At 39.3% G+C, this 14,419-nt stretch overlaps 1 protein-coding gene across 1 annotated transcript in view; it reads right to left on the bottom strand.

The window, feature by feature from the left end:
• IMPA2 (inositol monophosphatase 2) overlaps window positions 1–685 on the bottom strand; it is a 76,393-nt gene extending 75,708 nt beyond the window's left edge. Inside the window, 2 exon segments of the mRNA XM_078153530.1 lie at window positions 468–535; window positions 538–685. Of these exon segments, the coding sequence (XP_078009656.1) occupies window positions 468–535; window positions 538–595 (126 nt within the window). The 5' untranslated portion in view covers window positions 596–685.
• Window positions 686–14,419: the final 13,734 nt, after the last annotated feature.

Genomic DNA, 14,419 nt, shown 5'->3' with positions numbered 1-14,419 from the left:
CAAACCACGCAACATCTCCTGCTTTTCAACCCACCACATTAGGCGACAGATGCAAAGAGTTTAAGTTGTTTGTGTGTTTGTTTGAAAGGCTACAAGGAACTCCGGTGATCTGGTTTGAACCTGTCTGCCTCCAGCTCCTTGTAGAGAGGATTTGGGGAAAGAGTATGTTCCCGCGTTTGGGAATCAGGTGTCCCGCGTGCCTGACCTCCCCGGCCAGCTCCTCCCTCGCTCGCTCCATCTCCTGCTGCCCAGGGGAGGCGCGGCACGGGCATCGCGCCGGTCAACCCAGTGAGTCGAGCTGGGGGACTAGGGGAGGGGTTGAGGTTGAAGACGGGAAACTGGGAGCCCTAGTCACCTCCGAGGCTGGGGAAGAGGGTGAACGCGGATGTGAGGGAGCTAGCGGGGCGGTCGCACGCGGAGGAGGGCGCCGCAGCGGGGAGAGCCTGGGTAACAAGAAGGCTGCTGACCTGTCCCGCCCGGAGCGCCAGCTGCACCGCCACCTCTGCACACTCCTTCCAGGGGTCTGCACCGCCCCTCTGCCATCCCCAGCGGCAGCCTGCGCCGCCGCAGCCTCCTCTTCTTTGCAGGGTTTCATCGATCGCTGTTCCTCTCCGGCCGCAAGCGAGTCCCCACTCCAGTCTTCCTCCTCCGCCTGGGTGCTCGGGCTCGCCAGCCAAGGAGCCCACGGACGTGGGGGCGGGGAGCAGAGCAGCTAGGGAGGGGGCCGAGGGACCCTGGTTTGCACCAGTCTCTAACTGCCCTTCAAGAGTCAGAAACTTCTCTTTTTTTTTTTATCTCGGGCGGGAGATCGGGCCCTCGCTTGCTTGTGCAGCCGGTGGTGAGGAAAAGTGGGGTATGAGAAGGGAGATCAGGGCTGCCCAATTCGCAGCTGGAGAAGTGTCTGCAGCTGCAGCGGCTGCTGCTGCTGCCTCGGCCAGTTCCCACTCCTCTACCTCTCCTCCTTTCCCTCCCCCTGGTGCACAACCCGGGGAGGGACTCCCCCGTCTCCTGGAGCCCCGCCTCTCGCCGCTCTCTTACCCTAAGGGGAGCCCCTTCCTCCTTCAGCGGCCCAGAGCTCGGTCTGCCTCTTTGCTTAGAGAGCTGAAGGGGGTGGAGTAATGTGGGAAGGGATGGGAGGGAGCTTGATAAGGTCCTAGGGTGCGTGAGGGCCGGGGGTTACCCTGTTCCTCATCTTGTTCTAGGGCGAAAGGGGACTGGGGAGCTCACGTAAGCCCCGACTCTCTCTCACACACACACACACACACACACACACACACACACACACACACACACACATACACACACACACAGAGCTGGAATTGTTGGGTACTTAAGAAGCTGTGAAGATTCAGGTAGTGATACCGGACGTGGCTGAGGGAAGTGACTTACTTCACTTATTGCTGCTCTTCTCCGCCTCATCCAATACCTGCTTGGCTCTTCTGCATTTTGGTCACAAGTACGATTCTTTTGCAGCCTCTGTGCTGCTGCAGTCCTGGAGTGGGGGGAGAGGTGGGCGTGGGGGGGGAAGAGGGAGAACCGGCTAGTGTGGGAGACTGGCCCACGTTTCTGCCCGTACACATATCCTTTCACCTCCCCACTTGTTGGAGTCTAGCTGCTGACTACTGCAGACTTTGTGTGACAAAAGTAGTAAGGGTATCAAGAGCTAAAATAATGAGAATTTTGTCTTGAAGGGAATCGTGATGATGTGGTCTTTACTTTTTCTTTTCAATTAAATTCAGTATCTCATCTGTTTTCTTCAACGTATTCAATGTATTTCTTTTGCTTACTGGAAGCTCTCCATTTGGACAATACAAACAATCCAATCAGTTTTCTTTTCACTTCTCAGGCATCCACAGTGGCCAGTACAATGATCCAATGTTCCTGTTGAGGAGCAGAAGTGGGGTTGGGGTGAGAACAAAAACACCTTTTTTTTTTGTTTAGATGTTTAAATATAAACAACACAAAAAGGTGGGGTTTTTTTCCTGTGACCTTAAAAGAAAAAGATGAGAGCCTATTAACATAACATATTAACATATCCTGTATTAATTTTTAAATCAAAATCCAGATCTGGAAAAAAAAAATATGTGCTGGGACTCTTTGTCACATTCAGTGAGTGGCCTTTTCAACCTCGGATTCTTCAACACTAGTAAATGCCACTACTATAATCTAAGCATAAACACAAGGCCCTTACCCCCTGGAGAGCTTGACCGAATGGCCTCTAATACTTTAATTTCATAAGCTGCCTTCCATACAGGTTTTATGAAAGACGCTGAGCCACATAAAAATTATACCATGGTGTTAGTTTTCATGGTTTGAGAAAACAACAGTATTGCTTTCCAAAAGAAACCTGGAAAGAACATGGGATATGGAGACAGAAGGCCTGCCTAGATTTAAATCCCAACTCTGACACTAAATTGTTCTTTGGCCAATTAGCAAGCATTTATTAAGTGTTTATTATGTGCCAGGCACTGTTCTAGGCTCTGGGGATACAAAGAAGGGCAAAAACACAGTTTCTCCCTCAAGGAGCTTATATTCTAATTGGGGAAATAATATGGTCCAGTCACTTAGCCACTCTGAACCCTGTTTTCCACATCTGTAAATATACTTAATAATACACTTATACTCCCTATTTCTTGTGGGTTTTAATACATAAGTATAGAGGACTATATAAATACAAGCTATTATTATAGCTTATGAGAACCCTAGTGAGCTCTAAAAGCCCAGCTATATTTCTTCTAACGGAGTCGATCTAGTAATAGTATTAACCATTTTTACATTTTACATACAGTACTTAATATTGAAACCGTAAATGAGAATTGCTCAGAAGCTTTCTGTGTTAGATAGAAGACAAATTATCAGTAGCACACATTAAGAAGATGTTCAACAGAGCCATTCTGAGAGTTCTGGGTCCTCTCATCAGTCAGCACCAATGGAATAATTATCTGGCCTTAGATATTTATACTGTCCTTATTCCCCCACATTGTATTTACTTGTCTCTCTCTCCCTCCTCTCCTACCCCCAAACAAGGGGTCAATGTGCTGGGTAGCCATGGCTCTTATTAGAAATCCCACTGTGAGTGATGGTGAGATCATAAAGTGGATAACATTTGTCCCCAGCTCCTTCCCAAGTCATCTTTCAGCTACCTCTTTCCCCATTCCTTGAGTGTTGTATAATGAAAAGTATTGAATTTGGAGTCAGGAAGACCTGGATTCAAATTCCATCTTTGACACTTACTGGCTGTTAGATTATGGGCAAGTCTGAACTTCTCTGACTCTCAGTTTGCTCCTTTGTAAGAAGACAAGATTAGACTAGATGGCCTGTAAATTTCTAGTTCTAAATCTGTAATCCCATACTCAAAGGGCATCATCAACTTTTATAGAAGGCATCCTGCTTATCTGTCCAAGATGGGAATTCACATTTCTACTGGTGACTCATTAACACTCAAAGTACTAGATTTCTGATGGTGACATTTTAGGCCCCTGGGTGGTAGCCTTAAAAAAAAGATAGCAACATCTTTCCAGAGCCCTTCAAGTTGTACTCCATAGTCAATCATTCTGCCTCCCCATGAAGCTGGATCTCCTGCTAGCCCATAAAACAGCTGAACAACTAGAGGAGATTTTGTAATCTACTTTCATAACATATCTGGATACCTCATCACCCCAAATGGACATTTTTTCGATTAATAAATAATCAAAATCCCTCTTGCTGTACCTAGAGGTCCCCTGTGGAAATGCAGAACAGCTGTTATTTATGGTTACATGGCTGTTGGAAGCAGGATTTGAACCCAGGTCTTCCCAACTCCAAGGAGTGTTAGTATTCTGGAAACTAATGGAGCTTTATGACCAAGTATAAAATAGGAATCTATCCCTTTGCATCCTCCACATCCACCCCACCACATATACTATAGTTCCCCATCAATTTTCCCTTCTTCAAGACAATAATATCCTTTCCTTATGTCAGTCAATCAATAAACACTTATTATGTGCTATGTACTGTGCTAAGGTCTGGGGATACAATGAAAGGTAAAGGACAGTCCCTGATCACAAGGAGCTCACATTGTAAAGGGGAAGACAGCATGCAGATAACTTTTGAGAGCAAACTATGTATTGAACAAAAGCATAAAATGAACTTCCAACTTCCATCATTTATGTGACTCTGACATTCTATACACTGAATTTATTTGCAATGAGTAATATATGCTTTTTAGACGAAATCATTCACAGAGAACTGTTTCCCTCCCCCCCCTTTTTTTTTTTTGTTAGAAGTCAGTTCTCTGTTTGCAAAACCTTCATCCAACCTGAATAAGTGTCATGGGACTTCACTTCCTCTAACCTTGTTGACTGGTTGGTGCCCTTCCATAAATGGAAATCAAGTGAAAATAGATTTTACAGTGCTCTTGGAGAAAGCAGAGCAACACTTAGTAAAATGCTATCAATAATTACTTAAAAGCATTTAAGAAAGGGAGTCAGAGAAAGACTATCTTTTATCAGTTTATTAAAACTTATCATCAGGAAATGACGAGAATAGTGATAAAATTGAATAAAGGACACCTATCCTAGTGCTCTGCATCTTCATTAATAAACAATTCAAAAAATGTGCAGACACATTTTCTTTGCCAATTCTTTAGTAATTAGAGAACCGACCCTTAGAATGAGGGAACCACATGAATGTAGTAGCTTCATGCCAAGTCTCTTTCTTCATACTAACAGACCCTTCACTTTCACATGCTCTCCTTTACTACATTACTTACCTTTTCCACAAAGAATTATTCTACTTCTGGTCCTATGACTAAAGTTAAAGAAGAAGAAGAAAAAAAGAATAAGTCATTACTGATAAATTAGTCGTTTTTGAAAAAAGATTCCATGTCTCTTAAAGACAGATTTTTTATTAAATTAGAATTCCTGGCAACTTGAAAAAAATCATTTGTTAGGCAAAAGTGTTATGCTGAGATAATACTTTATAGATAAACTTTATTTGGATCTGAATTAAAAGACAAAAAGTAGGATTTTTGAATCTCTTTTTTTACTCATTGATGTACTCTCGTTAGACCAAGACTCTTGCAGAGTGGGAAGTAGGGATCAGGGTAGGGAACTCAGAGGTAGAAAAAACTAGAGTGACTGATGAATTCATAGGTGCAGCCTCTGAGGACTGAAGGAATATATTATTTATTTATTTGTTTGTTTTACTGTCTCCAGTGTGCAACTTTATTTAGCTTACTCATGATTGGTGCTTTCAAGGGTGTGTGACATCTGCTCATCTTGTTATTCAGTTGTGTCTGACTCTTTCTGACCCCACAGACCAGAATGCTGCAAAGATATTAGTGTTCAGCCATTTCCTTTTCTGGTGGATTAAGGCAAACAAGTTAAGTGACTTGCTCAGGGTCATGTTGCTAGTAAGTGTCGAAATCTGGATGTGAACTCAGGTCTTCCTGATTCCAGGCCCAGTGCTCTAACCACTGAGAAACCTAGCTGCCTCCTCCACCTATCTGCCTCCTTACCTTAGCTTGGTGCATTTGAATGTAACCCCTGTCCCAGAACTTAGTGAAATGGGACTCTCTCCTTATTGGTGCAGATGAAGGCCCTGTCCTGCATGAAGGGCTTCAGTTCTCAGCCAGTTTCCCACTTTGGAGACGTTCCAAGTTAATAATCTTGGTGGAGGGTAGCCTCCAGTAAACTTCCAGCTTCAAGACAGAAGATGGAAGAGGCCAACCGCACTTCCTGTTGATGAAGGAAAAGATTCGGATGATATAAGAGGAGTGGGTAGTCTCCACCATGTCCCAAAAGCCAGCTTGCTACTCTAGAGACTTTAGGGAGTTTCTGCTTGGGTGAGATCCAGGACCCTCTCTTTTGGTTGAGCTGAGTTACCTCACTCCCAATGGTCTAGCTCTTTCATTCTGTATTGTCTGGTATGTATTCTCCAATGTATACTTTCTCTGATTTCCATTTTGCTATAATTTGAATAAATGAGTTTCTTTGCTCTTCTCTATGTGTGTTCATTGTGGAAGTGGTAATAAGTGGGAAAAGTGTCAAACCTTGGATATAGAGCTTGGAGTTCTCTTTCCCTCCAAAAAATGACAAACCAATCAAAAGTCAGAACCTGATCATACCCTCTAGACTAATAATATTTAAGGGAGCAGATAGATATACTTCTAGCCCAGTACCTACCCTTCTGTGAGAATAGAGTGGCCTCTGGCCCCAACCTCCTGCTTCCCCGTTAGACAGGAATGAAAGTCTCCCTTGGAGAAGGGTGAGGGGGAGAAGAGACTAGAGATATCTATTCTGCCTTCCTTTAAGTTACACAAGGACAGGACTTGCCACACATGAGACTCTTTTCTCTACACATGGGGCTCCATATTGCTACATAAAAAAGATGCCACTGCATTGTTGGTGGAGTTGTGAACTGATCCAACCATTCTGGAGAGCAACTTGGAACTATGCCCAAAGAGCTATAAAACTGTGCATACCCTTTGATCCAGCAATAGCACTACTGGGTCTGTATTCCAAAGAGATCATAAAAAAGGGAAAAGGACCCACATGTACAAAAATATTTATAGCAGCTCTTTGTGTGGTGGCAAAGAATTGGAAATTGAAGGGGTGCCCATCAGTTGGGGAATGGTTGAACAAGTTGTGGTATATGAATGTAATGGAATGTATTGTTTCATAAGAAATGATGAGCAGGCAGGTTTCAGAAAAACATGAATTGATGCTGAGTGAAGCAAGCAGAACCAGGAGAACATTGTATACAGTAACAGCTACATGGTGCTATGACCAGCTTTGATAGCCTTAGCTCTTCTCAGCAATATAATGATCTGAGACAATTCCAAAAGAGTCACAATAGAAAATGCTATCCACATCCAGAGAAAGAACTATAGAATCTGAATGCAGATGGAAGCATGCTGTTTTCTCTCTCTCTTTTTTTTGTTTCTCATGGTTTTTTCCCTTTTGTTTTGGTATCTTGGGGAGGAGAGAGAGGAAGGAGGGAGAAAAAAATCCAGAACTCACAATCTTATAAAAGTGAATGTTAAAAACTAAAAATTAATTAATTGATTGAAAAAAAAGATGCCAATTCTCTTTGTTTATTCCTATTTGTAAGCAGCACAGTTAGAGAGCCACAAGTTCCTGCAAACTTAACTAGGTCCTAGTTGAAAGTCACAGGGCTACATATATACATATTGTCCTGAATCAGGACAAAAGAGAACTAGATGACTTTGTCACAGATCGGTCCATATTCCCTCTTTACCTTTCATTTTAATGTAATTAAATTATAACTAGACAGATTCTCTGTGAGTGTGGGCTGCATCTTCCTCAAATCCAGAAGCAGACCTTTATACATGCACCAAATACAGGATCTTGTACACAATTATCATTATATTTAACCTCATAACCAAATACATGTCACTTTAAGGTTTATAGAATATTTTTTACAGCAACTGTTAGGTAGGTAGTGCAAATATTATTATCTTCATTTAATGGGTGAGTAAACTGAAATATAGAAAGATTACATGACTTGCCCAGAATCATTCTAGTAACTATTAGAGCCAGACCTCAAACTCAGGCATTCTGACTCTTAAAGTATTGCTCTTTCCACTATAATCAGGGTCCTAAGCTCTGAGCTCATATGAATCATATCCAATTTTGGGAGCTACCTCAAACATACTAATAGTTCTTTGGCTCATTATGCCTGCACCCAGAGTTTACTCTGGGAAGATGCCATAATATCACTTGTGTATAGGTTTCAATAGTTGTGGACGAAATGTTCCCTCAGACTGACATGGGGGGGAGGGGGAGAGGAGAAGAGAGCATTCAAGGTTAAAATGCAAATATTACAAGTAAAATCACCTTGATTTCACCACATATGAAATTCAGAAAATGAAAAAAGGCACAAAGAACTCACAATAGCCAATAAATAATTACAGTAATTTTCCTTCTCTGGTGATTCCCACTTTCCACTTGGTTCCTAAAGTCTTACAGGTTCAGCACCACCTTGTGGGTTGGCCTCCTCTTGAAAATGACCTCAACTTGGTAGTTACCAGTGAGGCGATCTACCCAATATTCCAATATCTCCCATTTTTCTTAGGGATGTATTCTCTCACTCCACACTCAGAAGCAGAGTAACACTAGGACTTGAACTCCATAAAGAGACACATTTGGCATAGCTGATCAGTCAACACATTGACATTCTAGTGAGTACCACTTTCATCTCATAGAGACCCTTAGAGGGTCTCTGGTTAGGGGTTTCTTGGAAGAGTAACATACTTTAGGTTTCTAAATAGGCATTCTCCTTTTTCACTAGCTCCATACCACCCACATACAGTTATCACTTCCACACTGTGGGTGTTAGGAGTGGGGCACCCCTGTCACCTAGAAAATCCACTTAAATTTTTTTAGCCCTCCCTTCATACCAAAGAAGAAGTCTGAATTATTATGGTATTGAAAGGTAAAATATGTTGATATTATATAATACTATGCATATTTTTTATGCATTTCTGAGTTTCTGAACTTTTTCTGTGTCATTTGCTGGCCTTCATGGATCATCTGCGGCTTCTGCAAAACTCTCAAAAAATTCCCATTTAAGAGCACCGGCCCTGAAGTCAGTAGGACTTGAGTTCAAATCCGGCCTCAGACTATACACTTGTCACTTACTAGCTGTGTGACCCTGGGCAAGTCACTTAACCCCAATTACCTAAAAAAAAATTTCCATTTAATTTTTTATGCTGACCTGCAATATATCAAAATCCCCATGGGGAAAGTTGCAATGTGGAAGGGGTAAGTGTAATTTATTGCATTATCAGAATACAACATACAGGTCATTTGTCCATCAAAAGGGCTTGCTATTCCATCACTAAGATTATCTCACAATCCTCATCTCTTGCTGATTCACACTTCTCAGGAAATTCCCTTTCTATTGATAGAAGATTTCAATCCCTAAACTCTCCAACTTGGATATCCCCACAAAGCAACCCCTGAGATTAATACATCCCAGGAAATCTCCCCACCTCTAAATATCAGAAATCACATTATCCAAGAACTTCTCTTGTGCCTCTATCATAATGCAATGATCAGCAGCTCTTGGAGGTGGGGCTTCATCTGCTGTATTCTCAGGATTTCTCCAGATGAAAAATAAAAAAGGGAAAATTGCCAAGTAAGTCTGTCTATTCCCTTTTATAGGTTAGCACAAAAGGCCATCTCTTCCCAACGCAATCTCTCTTGCAAGAATTCCAGCCAACACCTTCATCTTGAGAGTAGCCGCCATTAGTGGAACACATCCTCTAAAAGGTATAAGTCAAAACCATCCCCTATAGGGAGATGCAATGAAAAGTCCCACATGACAGTTTACTCACTTTACTCACAGCTTACCTGACTGACATCTACCACATTGCCTCCCTGGGTATAATCTCAGGTTATAGAGGAAACTGAATTCTAGCTTTCAATATAGTGTGTATATGTTTTCCACTGATACCTTGGTCTCAGATGATAAATATCATCAAAAATATTTATTAAGTGATTTTACTGTGAATAAAGTACAAGACAGATTAGAGGAATACAGAGTAAAATAAAAATATAGCTGTTACCCTCAAGGAGTTACAGATAGATAGAGGGATAGCTAGCTAGCTAGCTAAATAGATATGTAAATATATTGTATATAAATGGATTAATATATGTACATATATAATTACCAATATTTATGATACATCAAATCATTTGTATGTGCATATGGAATCACAAAATTCCAGATTTGTGAGGGCTCTCAGAAGCCAGGTAGTCCACCTATTAAAGAAGCATTCCCTATTACATTATCCCTAACATATGGTTATCCAAATTTTCTCTAAATATCTCCAAAATAATCTTTCACTATGTAGTCCCCTCTATTTTCAGGGAGTCCTAATTGTTGAAAGAAAAAAAGTTCTTCCTTATATTGAGCTTAAATCTTCCTTTTCCTAATATCTACCCACTATACCTTGTTGAAGCCTACCAACCTGTACAGAACAAGTCTGTTGTCTCTTCCCCATAATAACCCTTCAAATATTTGTGGACAATGAAAATGTTCCCAGTCAATTACTCTCTCATAGGTTGAATATCTCTGCTGATTCAACTATTCCTTATTACCCTGTTCAGTCTTCTCTGGACATGCTTTAGTTTGTCAACATTTTTCTTCAAATGTAGCATCCAGGACTGAGCACAATACTCTAGAAGTGATCTAGTCAATATAAGCTATAGTGAAACTTTCATATCCCTGCTTATGGACTCCATACTTCTATCAATTCATGCTAAGATTTTATTAGTCTTTTTGGCATTCCATGCAGTTGATATGTTGAATTTGTAATCTATTAAAATGTCTACGTCTTTTTCACATGAACTCCTTTTGGGTCTTCCTCATCCTGTATGTGTGCAATTGACTTTTTAAGCCTAAATGCAGAACTGTATATTTACTCTATTAAATTTTATCTTAGTGGATCCAGTCCATGATTCTAGCTTGTCAAGATATTTTTGGATTCTGACTCTGCCATGCAGTGTAGTAAAGAGTACATTTAATATCTAAGCTTGATTTGGAGATAAGACTTTTAAGCTTGGGACAACTATTAGGGGGATGGAGATTAAATATGGGGAAAAGAGAAAGTGACCTTTAGGGAAACCAATGCTCATGTGACTGGAATTATGTTCCCCATACTAAGGTATCAGCTAACCTCAGGATGAATCTTAAGTATACAGGTTCTTATTTTGGGCAAAGGATGAACATCAGCTTAAATGGTCATGGAAGGTCTAGTATGGTCCTGAGTCATCTCTAGCTCAAAGGACCCTGGGAGAATATGTGTGCTTTGGTCTGCTTTGGAGAAAATACAGAGTTGTAGCCAATCTTGGATTTGGTGGGAAGAAGGGCATGTAAGATTCCCCAGATTTGGACCTGAAGCGTCAGATCATATATAGAACCAATAAAGTTTCTCCAGATCAGAGACATACTGTACCAACCAACAACAACAAAAAGCAAAAACTGCGACCTCATGTACTGTCCTATTTGAGACTTGCTTCCCTCGCACCATCCTGGAGCAAAACCAATATATTTTTTTTGGTAGAAAACAAAGATAAAAATATCATTTACCTTCATGTATCACCTATTTCACTGATTCATTTGAAAAGCATTGTTCATTCTATACTGGCCCATATATTAGCAGAGGAAAGGAAGGAAAGGTTTAGAAAAAGATCAATTTTTAGGTGGCTTTTTGATACTTATTTTCCTTTGTGGCTTTACATTTCAAGTACAACTAACTACAGTATTAGACACGAAAGTAGTCATCGCTGAAGCTCATAGAAGCATGATCTCATTGAGGAAAAGTAGTGTCAGTTAAAAAAAAAAAAGGAAGCAACAGTGTGGTCCATACTGAGATTAGGAAGGCAAGCTGCTTAACATGTAAAGAGAGGCTCCTTGTCCATACTTCTCATGAGAGTGGTAGGTGAAGGTGGAACATGAGGATAAAACTATACAACATATTGAATATATGACTTTGTTTTGTATTACATATGAAAATCAAAATTTTTAGTGGAATATTTGAATAGCCATGTATTTGTGGAAGAAGGAATGAAAAACCAGTAAATAGTAGCAGAAGCCCTTGGAAATGCTACCTACTGGCCTCAAAAGCTTTTTCAAGATCATTTAACCCTGATCAGACACTTTTCTTTAAAAGCAAGAAAGATTTCAGTGATGTGATTCTGGGTGTGATGCCTTATGACATTACTCATTCTCTATACATTCAGAGAATTTTCCTTCCTTGTCAGGTGCAAAAATGTTTCCATGGAATTAGTACTGTGGTCAGAAAATTTACCAACTTTCAAAGGACAGTAGTAGAGATGAAGTAAGACTGTTCTGTATTCTGAAAATACTTTAAATGAAATAACAATGACAGTTCATATTTATAAAGCACTTGACGGTCTATAACATCCTTTCCTACAATAACTTTATGTTACTATATAGGAACCTGAGGCCCAAGAAATAAAATGATTGCTTCATAATCACATGACTCAGAAGTAGCATAGCCAGGAACCCAGCCCATCTGCTCCAAGTTCAGTTCTTGTTCACCAATTCATACTTTTTCATAGCTTAGGGGACAAAAAAGTATCCTGTGACTGTCAGAAAGAAAAAAAGTGACCATAAGACTCCTTTAGAATTATGTTTTTGTAATAAAAATGGAAATCTTTTAACCCTATGATGACTCAAAAAGTTGGACAACAATTTTACCATTAATAAAATGACAATTAATGACAATAAAATGACATTAATAAAATAGCAATTTAGCTGGCATCATTGATTTAGAATTCATAACAATCTGGGCAGGGACCAGGTTGAGATTGTCTTTGTCTTGGCAAAACACTTTTTCAAAGAAACTAATTTGTATATTATAGCATAAATAAACAATGTCAATGATGCTAGGAGAAATGATTAAGATGTCTAAGAGAAAAAATGTATTTAACTTCCATTTACAAGCACAATCATTCAATTATATATGCAAGGACAAGACCAATTAAGAAAAATGAATGAATAAAAACAAAAAAAATTGTGCATTTGCTCATAAACTTATTAGCAAAGTAAAAGCTACATATGGTGGCTTTAATAGGATTGTGACAAAAATCATTTTACTTGTTTCCTGATAATTTTGTGAATAATTAACACAGGATTATTATTATTATTATTATTCTCTTTAATTACATTGAATAGTAGACATATATTGTCCTTTTGGCTCAGCTGTCTTCGTTATGCGGCTTTATATACATTTTCTCACATTTCTTTGGATTCTTCAAATTTGTCATTTTATGGTGTAATAATGTTGTTTAGTCATGTCTGACTCTTCATGACCCCATTTGGGTTCTTCTTGGCAAAGATACTGGAGTGGTTTGCCATTTTCTTCTCTAGCTCATTCTATAGATGAGGAAACTAAGGCAAACAGGGTTAAGTGACTTGGCCGGGGTCACATAGCTGTTAAGTATCTAGGCCAGATTCGAACTCAGGAAGATGAGTCTTCCTGAGTTCAGGGCTGGCTCTCTATCTGTTGTGCTATCTAGCTGCCCAAAATACACACCTTGACTGAAACAACGTATGTGAAAGGATTAAAATCTCTGAACTCTGTATAAGCATAATGAACAAATTTGAACGTCGAGATGAGCTGAGAAAATACAAGTCCCTACGTTCTTTGCAGAGTGGAGAACATACTTTGAGTTGTAGGTAATGCGTTGCTTATTTTTGTGTAATTACTTCTTTCCTCTTTCTTTTTTTATTTCTGGTTTCATAGAATGGCTTAATATACTGGGGAGGGGGAATGGTTATATTTGGAAATGAAGGTGATATAAAAACAAAAGTTATAAATAAAATTTTTTAAAATGGATCAAATAAAATAAATAAAACCTTCAATGCAACAGCCTTCTATTATACTTACATACCATTATTTTTTTCAGTCATTGGACCTCTAGTTTGTTTCCAGTTATTTGCTAAACTAAATAGTGCTTCTGGGATTCATTTTGTACAAATAAATATTTTTCTCCCTGTCAATAAGTTCCTTAGAATATAATCCCCATGCTACCCACTTCCTGACAGAGAGGTGATAGACCAAGACTGCATATTAAGATTTTTTATTTTTATTTTTTTGGATGTGGCCATGCGGGAATTTGTTTTGCTTGACTTTACATATTTGTAAGAAAGATTTTATTTTTCTTTCTTTCTCAATGGGAGGGGGGGAAGAAAAGGCAGATTTTCAATGATTTAATAAATAAAATTTAATATAAAATTTAAAAGGAACATAATCTTATGATTATGAGTATGATTATTTTAAAATTTTTCCATATAATTTATACTGCTTTCCAAAAAGTATGAACCAATTCAGCTGCAAGAACAGTGTGTTAGCATGCCAGTTTTTAACCACAGATATGCCGGAATTGAATTTCATTGTCTTTTATTAACTTTGCCAGAGTTACTTTAAAATTTAAAGACTTGTAAAGCGCTTTAATAGCACATGGTAGGATATATATATACCTATAACATATACATAAGCATGTGTATATACATACACGCATATTTTACAAATATATAAATTTGTATAGATTTATGTAAATTACAAATGATTATCTTCTTACAGCAGATCCTTTAGTGACTTCTTCTAAGTTGAAATTTTTAAATACAGTTTAAGCCACTATACATTTGAAAGTAATAAACCATATTTCATTTAAGATACTTCAACATAGGACTGCAGACAATTACATTAAAACACCATTGTGGGAGCTGTGAATTGGTCTTACCATTCTGGAAAGGTATTTGAAATTTTTTTTTAAGTGATTAAAATAAATGTGCCATTTGACCCCGAGATCTCACTTCAAGGCATGTTGCAGAAATCCCTCTTCTAGACCCCCAAGGAGGTCTAAGGCAGAGGTTAGAAGTT

This window comes from Phascolarctos cinereus, unplaced genomic scaffold (genome assembly GCF_003287225.1).
Source record: "Phascolarctos cinereus isolate Bilbo 61053 unplaced genomic scaffold, phaCin_HiC Scaffold_4;HRSCAF=312, whole genome shotgun sequence".
NCBI lineage: Eukaryota > Metazoa > Chordata > Mammalia > Diprotodontia > Phascolarctidae > Phascolarctos > Phascolarctos cinereus.
This window is presented reverse-complemented; position numbering and strand designations above follow the sequence as displayed.